This window comes from Zonotrichia leucophrys, chromosome 8 (assembly GCF_028769735.1).
Source record: "Zonotrichia leucophrys gambelii isolate GWCS_2022_RI chromosome 8, RI_Zleu_2.0, whole genome shotgun sequence".
NCBI lineage: Eukaryota > Metazoa > Chordata > Aves > Passeriformes > Passerellidae > Zonotrichia > Zonotrichia leucophrys.
Window position 1 is genome coordinate 29,823,766 of NC_088178.1, and position 13,918 is coordinate 29,837,683.

At 57.4% G+C, this 13,918-nt stretch overlaps 1 protein-coding gene across 1 annotated transcript; it reads right to left on the minus strand.

The window, feature by feature from the left end:
• Positions 1-1,445: 1,445 nt before the first annotated feature.
• SLC35D1 (solute carrier family 35 member D1) lies at positions 1,446-12,924 on the minus strand. Its single transcript, XM_064720135.1, has 11 exons — positions 12,695-12,924; positions 12,194-12,227; positions 12,026-12,112; positions 11,517-11,584; positions 9,865-9,933; positions 9,527-9,629; positions 8,987-9,079; positions 4,689-4,756; positions 4,302-4,380; positions 4,062-4,144; positions 1,446-1,997 (listed from the first exon to the last, which is right to left on the minus strand). The coding sequence occupies exons 1-11, from the start codon at positions 12,907-12,909 to the stop codon at positions 1,889-1,891; spliced, it is 1,008 nt and encodes a 335-aa protein (XP_064576205.1). The 5' UTR covers positions 12,910-12,924; the 3' UTR covers positions 1,446-1,888.
• Between the last annotated feature and the right edge of the window lie 994 nt (positions 12,925-13,918).

Here is a 13,918-nt window from a genome sequence, read left to right on the forward strand (position 1 = left end):
TTGTGGCTCTGGAATTGCCCCAGCAGTGGGATGTTGGAGCAGGCAGCAGCTGACTCGCTCCACACCAGGCTGGAGCTGCACCCTCACAGAAAATCTCCTTCCCATCCAAAAACTTCCAGAAAATTCCAACAAATTCAGCTTTGCCCAACAGCAGTTCAGCTTAAGCAAGTATCTCCTAAAAAACCCCACTGTCAGTGTCTAGAGAAGCTGTTAGGGTACAAAAATTCCTAAATACATTATTTCAATAAAAGTTTTTTAACCAAGCTTAAAAACAATTCTTTTAAAACCAAAAGACAACCTGGAAAAAGGTGCTGGGTAAGACAACCTTTAAAACTCATGAACACTGCCCAATGTTCTACAGTTCCATTCTTTTAGTGGGTCACAAACTCAGAGTGATTCATTCCATAGAAAACAAGAATTATGGGGCGCCCTGTACTTGCCAAAAAAAGAAGATTTAAGTCCTTGTGCCTCTTCCAGGGCTGGGAGCTGCAGCCCCTGCAATTCCCTGATGTGCTGTGCCAGCTGTGCCACCCTGGCTCTCCTGGGATGCTCCCCAGCTTTCCCAAAGCCACGCTGGATCCAGGGGAGGCTGCAGGAAAACCTGGAATGCCACCAGCCCCGGAGACACTGAGGGGGATGCAGGGCTCTGACAGAGCCAGGAGGGCAAACCCAGCTTGGAAAGTGGGTTAATGGGCCAAACAAACAGAAAACCAACCGAAAACAGCTTAAATTCAGTCCAGAGAGCAGTGAACATTCACCCAGGAGCAGCTCCCAGGGCATTGCCCTGTGCCAGAGGGAGCAGGATGGGCACAGAGCCAGCCCCAGCTCCCAGCCCGCCGGGATCAGCGGATCCAGACCCCAGGGAGCAGATCCAGCATCCCAGGGAGCAGATCCAGCATCCCAGGGAGCAGATCCACAATCCCAGGGAGCAGATCCAGCATCCCAAGGAGCAGATCCAGACCCCAGGGAGCAGATCCACAATCCCAGGGAGCAGATCCAGACCCCAGGGAGCAGATCCACAATCCCAGGGAGCAGATCCACAATCCCAGGGAGCAGATCCAGACCCCAGGGAGCAGATCCAGCATCCCAAGGAGCAGATCCAGACCCCAGGGAGCAGATCCAGACCCCAGGGAGCAGATCCAGACCCCAGGGAGCAGATCCAGCATCCCAGGGAGCAGATCCACAATCCCAGGGAGCAGATCCAGCATCCCAGGGAGCAGATCCAGACCCCAGGGAGCAGATCCAGCATCCAGGGAGCAGATCCAGCATCCCAGAGAGCAGATCCAGATCCCAGGGAGCAGATCCAGCATCCCAGGGAGCAGATCCAGCATCCCAGGGAGCAGATCCACAATCCCAGGGAGCAGATCCAGATCCCAGGGAGCAGATCCACGATCCCAGGGAACAAATCCAGGACCCCAGGGAGCAGATTCAGATCCCAGGGAGCAGATCCAGCATCCCAGGGAGCAGATCCAGACCCCAGGGAGCAGATCCAGCATCCCAGGGAACAAATCCAGCATCCCAGGGAGCAGATCCAGCATCCCAGGGAGCAGATCCAGCATCCCAGGGAGCAGATCCAGCATCCCAGGGAGCAAATCCACAATCCCAGAGAGCAGATCCAGCCAGGGACACCCTGGCACACCCCGGGGCAGAGCTGCCAGCCCTGCCCTGCCCGTGCCCATCTCCACTGCCAACCCCGCCTCGATTAGAAACCCGTTAATTCCTCCCGTTAATTCCTCCCGTTAATCAGGCTCAATTAGGCTCCTCGCTGCCGCGCAGGCCGGGCGGGCGGCGCCGAGGATCGGTGAAGGAAGGCAGCAATCTCAGCCGTGCTAATCAACAGCACCCCGGGCTCCCTGCCCGCATCAGGCCGGCAGGGGCAGCGCTGCGCTCACACCGAGCTCTTGCCCCGCAGGTCCAGCTTGGCGCCGGCCTCCGGCTCCTTGCTCAGCTGCTCCTCCGTGAAGGTGATGTACGAGTACACCAGGCTCCCGGCAATACTGCGAGGGACAGGGAGAGATGGGGATGTACGAGTACACCAGGCTCCCGGCAATACTGCGAGGGATGGGGGAGAGATGGGGATGTACGAGTACACCAGGCTCCCTGATGTACGAGTACACCAGGCTCCCGGCAATACTGCGAGGGATGAGGGAGAGATGGGGATGTACGAGTACACCAGGCTCCCCCTGATGTACGAGTACACCAGGCTCCCCCTGATGTACGAGTACACCAGGCTCCCGGCAATACTGCGAGGGATGAGGGAGAGATGGGGATGTACGAGTACACCAGGCTCCCTGATGTACGAGTACACCAGGCTCCCGGCAATACTGCGAGGGATGGGGGAGAGATGGGGATGTTATGAGTACACCAGGCTCCCCCTGATGTACACAATTCCCAAGGGAGTACACCAGGCTCCCTGATGTACGAGTACACCAGGCTCCCGGCAATACTGCGAGGGACAGGGAGAGATGGGATGTACGAGTACACCAGGCTCCCGGCAATACTGCGAGGGATGGGGGAGAGATGGGGATGTACGAGTACACCAGGCTCCCCCTGATGTACGAGTACACCAGGCTCCCGGCAATACTGCGAGGGACGGGCAGAGATGGGGAACAGCCCCGGAACACTCACGGTGCTCAAACACACCCGGGAAAGGCAGAGCCGGCACCGGCAGCTGCTCCAGCACCGCTCCCAGGGCTTGGTGCCATTCTGGGCCACCCCAAAGGACAGGAGAGACTCCCACAGCACAGCCCAGAAACGAGAAACTGCCCAACATTGTGTTTTCCAATAATAACAATAATAAGATGAACATAATACTAATACTAATAATATGGATCCCCAAATAATGATAAGAATAATAAGATGGATCCTCAAATAATAATAAGAATAATAACATGGATCCCCAAATAATAATAATAAGAGGGATCCCCAAATAATAATAAGAATAATAAGATGGATCCCCAAATAATAATAATAAGATGGATCCCCAAATAATGATAAGATGGATCCCCAAATAATAATAAGAATAATAAGAGGGATCCCCAAATAATGATAAGAATAATAAGATGGACCCCCAAATAATAATAAGAATAATAAGATGGATCCCCAAATAATAATAAGATGAATCCCCAAATAATAATAATAAGATGGATCCTCAAATAATAATAATAAGATGGATCCTAAAATAATAATAATAATAATAAGATGAACCCCCAAATAATAATAAGAATAATAATATGAACCCCCAAATACTAATAAGAATAATAAGATGGATCCTCAAATAATAATAAGAATAATAAAATGGATCCCCAAATAATGGTAAGAATAATAAGATGAATCCCCAAATAATAATAATAAGATGGATCCTCAAATAATAATAATAAGATGAACCCCCAAATACTAATAAGAATAATAAGATGGATCTCCAAATAATAATAAGAATAAGATGAATCCTCAAATAATAATAAGAATAATAAGATGAACCCCCAAATACTAATAGGAATAATAAGATGGATCCTCAAATAATAATAATAAAATGGATCCCCAAATAACGGTAAGAATAATAAGATGGATCCTCAAATAATAATAATAATAATATGAACCCCCAAATAATAAGAATAATAAAATGAATCCCCAAATATTAAGAATAATAAGATGAACCCCCAAATAATAAGAATAATAAGAAATGAGAATAATAAGAAATAATCCCCAAATTCTTGAACTTGAAATAATCCCCCCCAAAAAATAATGAAAACAAAATAATCCCCAAAATTCTTCTTTTGCTGCCTTAATTCCATGACTCTGCTCGGTAACTCAGGGAAATCTCCATTTTCCTGCTAAAATACCCCTGTGGGTTCTCCTGGCTTTCAAACAAACCAAGTTTGGGAACATCCCACAAAACCCAAGCACAAAGCACAAAACCCAAGCACAAGCACAAAAAGACCAAGTACAAAAGCCCAAAACCATGGGGGTTTTTTTGGGAGGGAAATAAATTAAATTTGTCAAATAGTTTCAGTTTCACCCCAGTTTTCACTTACAAGTCATAAATAAACCTCTGCTCTTACCTGATATTTAGACCAATGAAGTTCATCCATGTAAAAATATAATCTCCTCCAAAAAACATCCCAATATAGGTTATTAAAATATTCTGCAAAGGAACAAGATGGGAGGAACAAACAGCCTGAGACACGGGAATTTTATGGAAAATGGAATTTATGGGAAAGGGAACGCAGGGGGTGGAACATGAGGGGTTAACACAATTCCCAAGGGATAGCTGAGGGGCTTTTTTGGGGAATGCCACTCACCTTAATGCAGCCAACTATTGTAGTTGTAAGAGCAGAGTTGTACTGAGTGCACAGGACCGTGGAATACATCAGAATAAACCTACGGGAAGGAGCCACCATCAGGGACAGCCCCTGGGAGCCACCCTGGCCTGGGGAGGGGTCCCTGCCCCGCAGGGAATCAGGGGGGCCTGAGGTTCCTCCCAGCCCAAAGCATTCCAGGATCCATTTCCACCCTTTTTTCCCACTTTTTCAGCCAACCCTGCACTGGAGGAGTTGGTGGCAGATAATCCCCACCCACCACATCTCCCAGGAATGGTCTCCCAGCAGGACTGTGATGGTTTTTAATAACACCAGGGCACCAGAATCCCCATTTCTGGGGTGGAGGTGCCTTCCCTGCCCCACACTTACCCCATCACACAGGAGAGCGAGAACTGCACGAGGAAGAAGGTGTCAGCCCAGCCCTGGTACTGCACTGCCTGCAGAACAGCACCTGCGTCAGAGCCCTGGCACCCACACACTCCCAGCAGGACAAGGAGCACCCCCAGCCCTGCTGCCACCCCACAGCAGCAAAATCCAACCCCACCCCAGCCTGGGATGGCACCCCAAAGCTCTGGCAGCACCCCCAGGCTCAGCTCTCAGCTCATGCCCTCTGCAAAGGGCAGGGAAGTGTAGTAAACCCCTCAGGTTTAGCCAGGGCCCCTTGGAGAATAGAATGCTGACACAGCGGCAAAGAAGTTTCCTGTCTCCAGGGACATCCGCCTTGTACCTTATCCCTATAGCCATGGAAGGCAATATTGTGTTAAACCCTACCATTGGTCACTTATGGTCACTCTAACACCTTTGCCATTGGTCAGGATTGGATCCAGGCCAAGGGTATAACAGTAGCACACTGTACCCCTGCTAACTCGGAAGAAGAAGAGCTGAGACCCTTCACAGACCCTACAATAAAGCCACACTCGTGGAACAGCCAGCGTCTGCTGCTTCTCCTCTCTCTGCCGTCTGCTGGAGCCTTAGGCCAAGGGAAAAGCTACCCAGCAAGCAAAGCTGAAATCACAAGAGCTGCCTGATCACTGAGAGCTGAATATTCCCTGCTTGCTAGGGGCTGACCCGCGGCCTTGGTCTGAGAGCGAGCTGGCTTCTGGCACCCAGTGCCCTTGGGGACTGAGCTCTGGAGCTGGAACAGCTGGCATAGGATACGACCAAGCAAGGCTCATTTAGGGAAGGAGGGTGACAGCCAGAGGGCTCAGGAGAGGCCAATCCCAGCTGGCTGCTCCCCACAATTGGATCCTTTTGGCTCCCACTCCCTGCCAACCACAGCTGCCACCCCGAGGGAGCCGTGACCTGGGGGTGCTGCTGAGGCAGCCTGGGTTTCAGGGCAGGGCTTTGCCCTGGGCTCTGGGAGCACCTGCAGGGCTGGATCTGTGCCACAGAGAGCCCAGAGGGGCCACCAAGGGCTGCAGCACCCCTGAGGACACTCAGGGGGTCACCCAGGAGCCAGGCTCTGCCCAAGGTGCCCAGGGGCAGGACCCCAGAGTCAGGGGCACCCAGGGACACCCAGGGGCACCCAGGGGCACACAGGGGCACCCAGGGGCACCCAGGGACACACAGGGACAGGATCCCAGAGCCAGGGGCACCCAGGGGCACCCAGGGGCACCCAAGGACAGGATCCCAGAGCCAGGGCATACAGGGACACACAGGGACACCCAGGAGCACCCAGGGCCACAGAGGGCCCAGAGGGACACCCAGGGGCACCCAGAGACACCCAGGGGACACTCAGGGGCACCCAGGGACACAACCCCAGAGCCAGGGACAACCAGGGGCACCCAGGGGCAGACTGGGACACCCAGGGACACCCAGGGGCACCCAGGGGCACCCAGGGGCACCCAGGGGCACCCAGGGGCACCCAGGGGCACCCAGGGACAGGACCCCAGAGCCAGGGGCACACAGGGGCACCCAGGGGCACCCAGGGGCACCCAGGGACACCCAGGGGCACACAGGGACAGGATCCCAGAGCCAGGGGCACCCAGGGACACCCAGGGACACCCAGGGGCACCCAGGGGCACCCAGGGGCAGGACCCCAGAGCCAGGGACACCCAGGGACACCCAGGGGCACACAGGGACAGGACCCCAGAGCCAGGGACACCCAAGGACACACAGGGACACCCAGGGACACCCAGGGGCACACAGGGGACACCCAGGGGACACCCAGGGGCAGACTGGGACACCCAGGGGCACCCAGGGACACCCAGGGCCACCCAGGGACAGGATCCCAGGGTCAGGGGCACCCAGGGACATCCAGGGACACCCAGGGGCACCCAGGGGACACACAGGGGACACCCAGGGGACACACAGGGGACAGGATCCCAGAGCCAGGGGCATACAGGGACACCCAGGGGCACACAGGGACACACAGAGACACCCAGAGGCACACAGGGGCAGGACCCCAGAGCCAGGGACACTCAGGGGCACACAGGGGACACACAGGGGACACACAGGGGACACCCAGGGGCACCCAGGGACAGGACCCCAGAGCCAGGGGCACCCAGGGACACCCAGGGACACCCAGGGGCAGGACCCCAGGGTCAGGGGCACCCAGGGGCACCCAGGGACAGGACCCCAGAGCCAGGGGCACCCAGGGACACCCAGGGGACACACAAGGGCACCCAGGGACACCCAGGGGCATCCAGGGACACCCAGGGACACCCAGGGGCACCCAGGGACACCCAGGGGCAGGACCCCAGAGCCAGGGACACCCAGGGACACCCAGGGACACCCAGGGGCACCCAGGGGCACCCAGGGGCACACAGGGGCACCCAGGGGCACCCAGGGGCACCCAGGGGCACCCAGGGGCACCCAGGGGCACCCAGGGGCACACAGGGACACCCAGGGACACACAAGGGCACCCAGGGACACCCAGGGACAGGACCCCAGAGCCAGGGACACCCAGGGACACACAGGGACACCCAGGGACACACAGGGGCACCCAGGGGCACCCAGGGAGAAGATCCCAGAGCCAGGGACAACCAGGGGCACCCAGGGGCACTCAGGGGCACCCAGGAGCACACAGGGACACCCAGGGACACCCAGGAGCACCCAGGGACAGGACCCCAGAGCCAGGGGCACCCAGGGACACCCAGGGACACCCAGGAGCACCCAAGGACACCCAAGGACACCCAGAGGCACCAAGGGAGGTCCCCCTGGATGGCTGCAGCACTTGGAGAGGGACAAAGCCTGCCCAGGGAACTGGGGGAGCCTCCAGCCTTGGGGACACCCCAAAATCCAGGTGGGATCTCCTCACCTGCTCCAGCTCAGCCCCAGGGCAGGAGCTGCTCCCCTCACCTGGGCAGGGAATGCCCGGGCACCCAGGGCTCCTGCCTGGCACTGGGGATGCCCTTTCCCCAGGGACACCAAATCCCAGCCCCGGGGCCCCTCTGCAGCTCCTGCATCCCCTGTGCCCAGGAATCCTGCACATCCAGAGCAGGACGGGTTACCTGGGCTGCCTCCAGAGCAAGCACAGCAATTCCCAGAGCCAGAGGCACACGAGGGGCCCCGGCCCCCCTCCCCAGCCCTTCCCAGGGGTTCCTGGGGCTGCAGCTTCCTGGCAGCAGCCCCGGCACACAGCACATCTTTGTGCAGCCCAGAAAGGAGTTTATTCAGGGGGAAAAGCAAATTTTAAAAAAGCCATTTCTCTCCCCGGGCTGAACAGAGGCTGCTCACAGCCACGTTTTCCTGCCCAGGCCCAGCTCCTGCTCCTAAATGAGCACTTTGATCCCAAATCCAGCGCTGGGAGAGGGCGGGGCCGAGCCACCTTCACCCTCCTGCCATCCCTGCTAAGCCCAGCTCATTATCCCCGGGCTTTAAGCTCCTAACGAGGACAAAGCCACCAGGCTGGGGGACACGGAGGGTGGCAGGGCCACCCCCAGGGTGGGCAACACCTCCAGCCTTTGGGGGAGAGGATTCAGCTCAATTCCCTGCACATGGAGGAGATCCCCAAAAAACAGGCAGGAAAAAGGAACTTGTTGCTCAGGAGAGCCAGCTGCACATCAATGAGTGCAACAACAAAAACAATTAATAATAATAGTAATAAAGTAATAATAGTAATAAAGTAATAGTAATAAAGTAATAATAATAATAATAATAATAATAATAATAATAATAATAATAATAATAATAATAATAATTTCAAGTATACAGGACCCCAGGTAAATAATTATAATCAGAGTAATCATAAAGAATCATTTCATGTATATAGAACATTATTATTATTATTATTATTATTATTATATTGCTGCTAATATTAATACTATTGTTAATTTATTTATTTATTAGTATTGTTAATATAATTATCATCTCCAAGATCACCACAAGTAAAGCCAACCCACAGAGCAGCTCCACAAAACTGCCCCGGCGAGAGGGGAAGGACAGGGAAAAAAGAAAGCTTGAATAAACTCATTGATTCTAAAATTACTCAGCTTCTTTAAATAATATTTGGGTTTTCTCCTTGCTCTCCACTTCCCCATTCCTCAGGCATTACAAAAATGCCTGAATGGAGCAACTCTGTGGGTTTGGGTCCAACGTCGAAGCTGTGGCTCCTTTCTGCTGGGGTGGTTTTGGGGCAGCCCTTCCCCAGCTCCTCCATGGCACAGTGTGCCACAGAACCCATGGAATTTGGGATGGATTTTGGGATTTTGGGATGGCTGTCCTACCTTCTGTGCATCTCCAGTGATGTAGGCAATGGCCAGGGTGGGCAGGATCATGAACAGTGCATTGTAGTAGAGCAGGCCGTACTTCCCCAGCTCCTGGAAATGGGAACGGCCAAGGTTGGAGTGGGAACAGAAATTCCTGCTCACACAGCCAGTGGGGCTGGAGCTGAACCCAGCTGGGAATTCTCATATCTCATGGAATTCCAGGCTGGTGTGGGCTGGGAGGGACCTTAAAGCTCATCCAGTCCCATGGGCAGGGACCTTCCACCATCCCTGGGATCCATCCTGGCCTTGGGCACTGCAGGGATCCAGGGGCAGCCACAGCTGCTCTGGGAATTCCATCCCAGCCAGGAATTCCTTCCCAACATCCCAATATCTCAATCTACCTTCTTTCACCTCCAGCCATTCCCTGTGTCCTGTCCCCCCATCCCTTGTCCCCAGCAGCTCTGGACAGATTTTGGGAATGGGATGGCTGAGCCTCCCCCTCTGCCCTCACAGAAACCAAAATCCCAACATCCCAGAGGAAGCCAGAGCTCATCCCACCTTGGAATCCAGCTTCTGTTTCACGTAGGCACCGTTTGCAGCTGTTAAGGCGTCGTTGATGAGGATAAAAATGTATCCCTCCAGGTCGAATGCCAAGTCAGCACTGGGGAGGGGAAATCAGGAGTTAAAGCTCTGGCTGAGCAGGGACAGCACCTGGAAGGGTCCCTCCACCTTCTCTGGAGCCAGAAAAGTTCATGATGGCAGGAGGGGGTGGGATTTGGGTCAGGAAAGCATTCTTTCCTACTGGAGAGCACGTCTGGGGAAGGTCAGTGTGGAATCCCTGTGCTCCTGGGACACCCCAGGGAACTGCACTGGGAACGGGAACGGGGAGAGCTCACCTGGCAGCCACAAAGGCACCAAAGATCATGGCAAACACTGTCATCTGAATGCTCCAGGAAAACTTCTTCCTGCAAAACACAGGCAGCAGGACCTGGCATCAGGCCTTGGCAACACCCGGAGCAGGGAGCAGCTTTTCTTCCTGAGGAAAGGGGGAAAACCCCAAACCAACCCCAACCCAACCCCAACCCAACCCCTGCAGCAGCTGTCAGTGAAGACATTTTAGACAATTATCTCTGTGATGTTTCAGAAGATAAAAACTGAGCCTGGAGCAGCTCCAGCCCTGCCCAGGGGCTTTGGGGTCCCTGCAGGAGCTGGGGCTGGCACAGCACCCCACACCTCCCAACGGGGAGCCAGAGCAGCACAAACCTCTCTGCTGGCTCCGCTGGGATGGGATGGGATGGGGTGGGATGGGATGGGATGGATGGGATGGGGTGGGATGGGATGGGGATGGGGTGAGGAAATGGGATGGGGAATGCATGGAAATGGGAAAAGGGATGGAAATCGGAGTGAATGGGATGGTGGGATGGGCAGGTGGATGGATGGGTGGGTTGGGATGGGCAGGGAATGGGATGGGAGGGATGGGATCAGGATGGGGATGGGATGGGAGTAGGGATGGATGACAGCAGATCAGAAGGCGTATCCGCATGGGCAAACCATGGGCAGCACTTTTGATGGAGCAGGATTGGCATGTGAACAGGATGGAACTCGGAGCACGTGATATGGGTCAGGGCTGGGAGGGCAGGGAGAGGGTGGCCCACGGGGGTCAATGAGCAGGGCATTGGGATGGGAGCAGGGATATGGGATGGGAGCAGGGGTATGGGATGGGAGCAAGGGTATGGGACTAGAATAGGGATATGGATGGAGAAGGGATATGGGATGGAGCAAGGGATATGGGATCAAAGGGATATGGGATAGGAATAGGGATATGGGATCAGAATAGGGATATGGGATCAGAGCAGGGATATGGGATCAGAGCAGGGATATGGGATGGGAGCAGGGATATAGGACGGGAGCAGGGAAATGGGATCAGAATCGGGATATAGGATTGCAGCAGGGATAGGGATAGAATAGGATATGAGATCGAGCAGGATATGGGATGGAGTAGGTATGGGATTGGAGCAGGGTATGGGATCGAGAGATATGGGATTGAAACAGGAATGATGGAGCAGATAGGGATCAGAACAGGGCTATGGGATTGGAGCAGGGCTATGGGACTAGAATAGGGATATGAGATCAGAATCGGGCTATGGGACTGGAGCAGGGATATGGGATCAGAGCAGGGCTATGGGATCGGCCTGCCCCTGCCCTTAGTATGGAATTCCCTCATGGGAACAGCACAGCTCCCACACCCCACAGATCCGAGCCTGCAGGGATGGGGCCCCCAGGGACACCCCCAGCCCTCAGCCCGTGGTTAAGAACCAGCCCCGTGTCCCTCCCTGCCCGCGGGGAGCGTTTGGGAACACGCACGTGGCACATCCCGGCGTGGGCAGGGAGGGAAGGAAGGGAGGAAGGAAGGGAGGGAGGGAGGGAAGCGCAGGGCCCCGAGCGGCTCCAGCCCCGTCACCGCAGCCCCGGGGCCCGCTGGGCTCCCCGGCAACCCCGGAAAGCCCCGAGGAACCGCGAAATCCCCGGGCGGGAAACCCATCCGTACTTCAGCTTCTGCGTGCTGAACAGTCCTGTGATCTGGTTCCCGAAGTACAGGAGAGGTAGAGGAAATGTCTGGAAAGGAGAGGAGGGAAAAGAGGCTGTGGGAGCGAGCCGGGAGCTCCCCGAGCAGCCTCGGGGATAAAAATAGAATGGAATTGTTCCCACCCGCCATGGAAACCTTCACACACTCACACACACACACACTCACACACACACACACACGTGTCCGGAGCTCCAGGATCCCCGCAACGGGCACGGGCATCCCAAAGAGCCCCTGTGGGACAGGGACCCCGGGGCTGGAGAAAGGAGCCCGGAGAGGGGATTGGGGTGCTTGGGAAGGGGATTGGGGTGCCGGGGAGGGGATTGGGGTGCCGGGGAGGGGATTTGGGTGCCCGAGGAGGGGATTGGGGTGCTTGGGAAGGGGATTTGGGTGCTGGGGAAGGGGATTGGGGTGCCCGGGAAGGGGATTGGGGTGCCGGGGAAGGGGATTTGGGTGCCGGGGAGGGGTCTCACCCGCCGGGGGATGTGTCTGTCCAGGTCAGGGAACTTGACCACCCGCAGCGCCTTCCCGGCCCAGAGCACGGCCACCGTGGCCACCATCTGCAAGAGAGCAGGGGTCACCCACGGCCCCCAAAGCCCGAACGCGGCGTGCGGGGACACCGCGGGGTCCCACTCACTCACCTGGCCCAGCCCCACGCACAGCGAGGACGGGAACCTGCGGGAGGAGAGCGCGGATCAGGGGGGTCCCACACCGGGGGTCCCGCACAGGGCCCCACCGCCATGGGGACACCACAGGGGGACACGGGGGTCCGGGAGGGGACAGGACGGGCATGGAGGGGCGGCAGCCCCAAAGCGGGGGGGGACAAGGGCTGGGAAGGACCCGGGGCAAGGGGGGGACACAGGGGGGGACCCGAGCGCAGGGACGGGAGTGAATGGCGGGGTCCCGATCCCCATCCCGCGGGGGTCCCCACACCGATCCCGGGGGCATTCCCGATCCCGGGGTGCGATATCCCGATCCCAGGGTGGGGGGTCGGGGTCCCATTCCCGGGGGGTATCCCGATCCCAGGGTGGGGGGTCCTGATCCCGGGGGTATCCCCGATCCCAGGGTGGGGGGTCCCGATCGGGGAGGGAATTCCCGCTCCCGGGGAGGGGGGGGGGGGGGTCCCGGCGGCGCGGCCGTACCCGTAGGAGGTGAGGACGCTCTTGTTGACGACGACGATGAGGAAGGAGCTGAGGCCGTAGAAGGCGGCGGCCAGCAGGCGCAGGCAGAGCGGCGGGGCCGCCATGCCCCGCTCCGCATCGCCGGGCGCGGGGGCTCCGGCGGGGGCTCCCCCCTCGGCCGCCCCCTCGGGCCCCCCCCCGGCCGCGGCCCCGGGGCGTCTGCGCGGCTCCGACATGGCTGGGGCGGGGCGAGAGCGGCGGCAGCGCGCAGGCGCGGGGAGGGACAGGGGGGAACGGGAGGGAACGGGGCGGGGCCAGGAGGGAACGGGGCGGGGCCAGGAGGGAACGGGGCGGGGCCTGGGACACCGGGCACGGAGGGGGACATGGCACAAGGGGGGGACGGGGGCGGGGATAGGGATGGGGAGATGGCATGGGGCGGGAGGCAGGGATGGGGAGATGGAGACGGAGGTGGGAGCAGGGATGGGGACATGGTACAGGGGACAGGGATGGAGAGAGGGATGGGGAGATGGGGACAGGGATAGGGAGATGGCACAGGGAATGGGACAGGGATGGGGACATGGCACAGGGGACAGGGATGGAGAGAGGGATGGGGAGATGGGACAGGGATAGGGAGATGGCACAAGGAATGGGACAGGGATGGGGACAGGGATGGAGACAGGGATAGGGACAGGGATAGGGACATGGCACAGGGAATGGGACAGGGATGGGGACATGGTACAGGGGACAGGGATGGAGAGAGGGATGGGGAGATGGGGACAGGGATAGGGAGATGGCACAGGGAATGGGACAGGGATGGGGACGTGGCACAGGGGTGCGTGGGACGGGGGGACATCACACAGGGTTTGGAGGAGAGTGATGGGGGACATCGCACAGGGGGCTGGGATGAAGGGACACCACACAGAGGGTTGGGATGGGGACAGTGATGGGGTGGGATGGTGGCACAGGGGCTGGGATGGGGACATTGATAGGGGGAGGATGTGATGGGGGCTGGGATAGAACAGGGGGTTGGGACAGAGGGATTCTGCCAGGGAAAGGCATGGGGGAGGAAGTGCCTGGGGACACTCCCGGGAGGGGTGGGCAGGGCTCAGGACGGGTTTGGGGGCATTGATGGGGTGGGACGGGGCTGGTGTGGGGGCTCAGCAAGGGGGGCATCGCTCGGGGGTTTAAGATGGGCAGCACTGATGAGGGGAACCCCCGGGTCTGGCACAGGGGGCATGAGCAGGG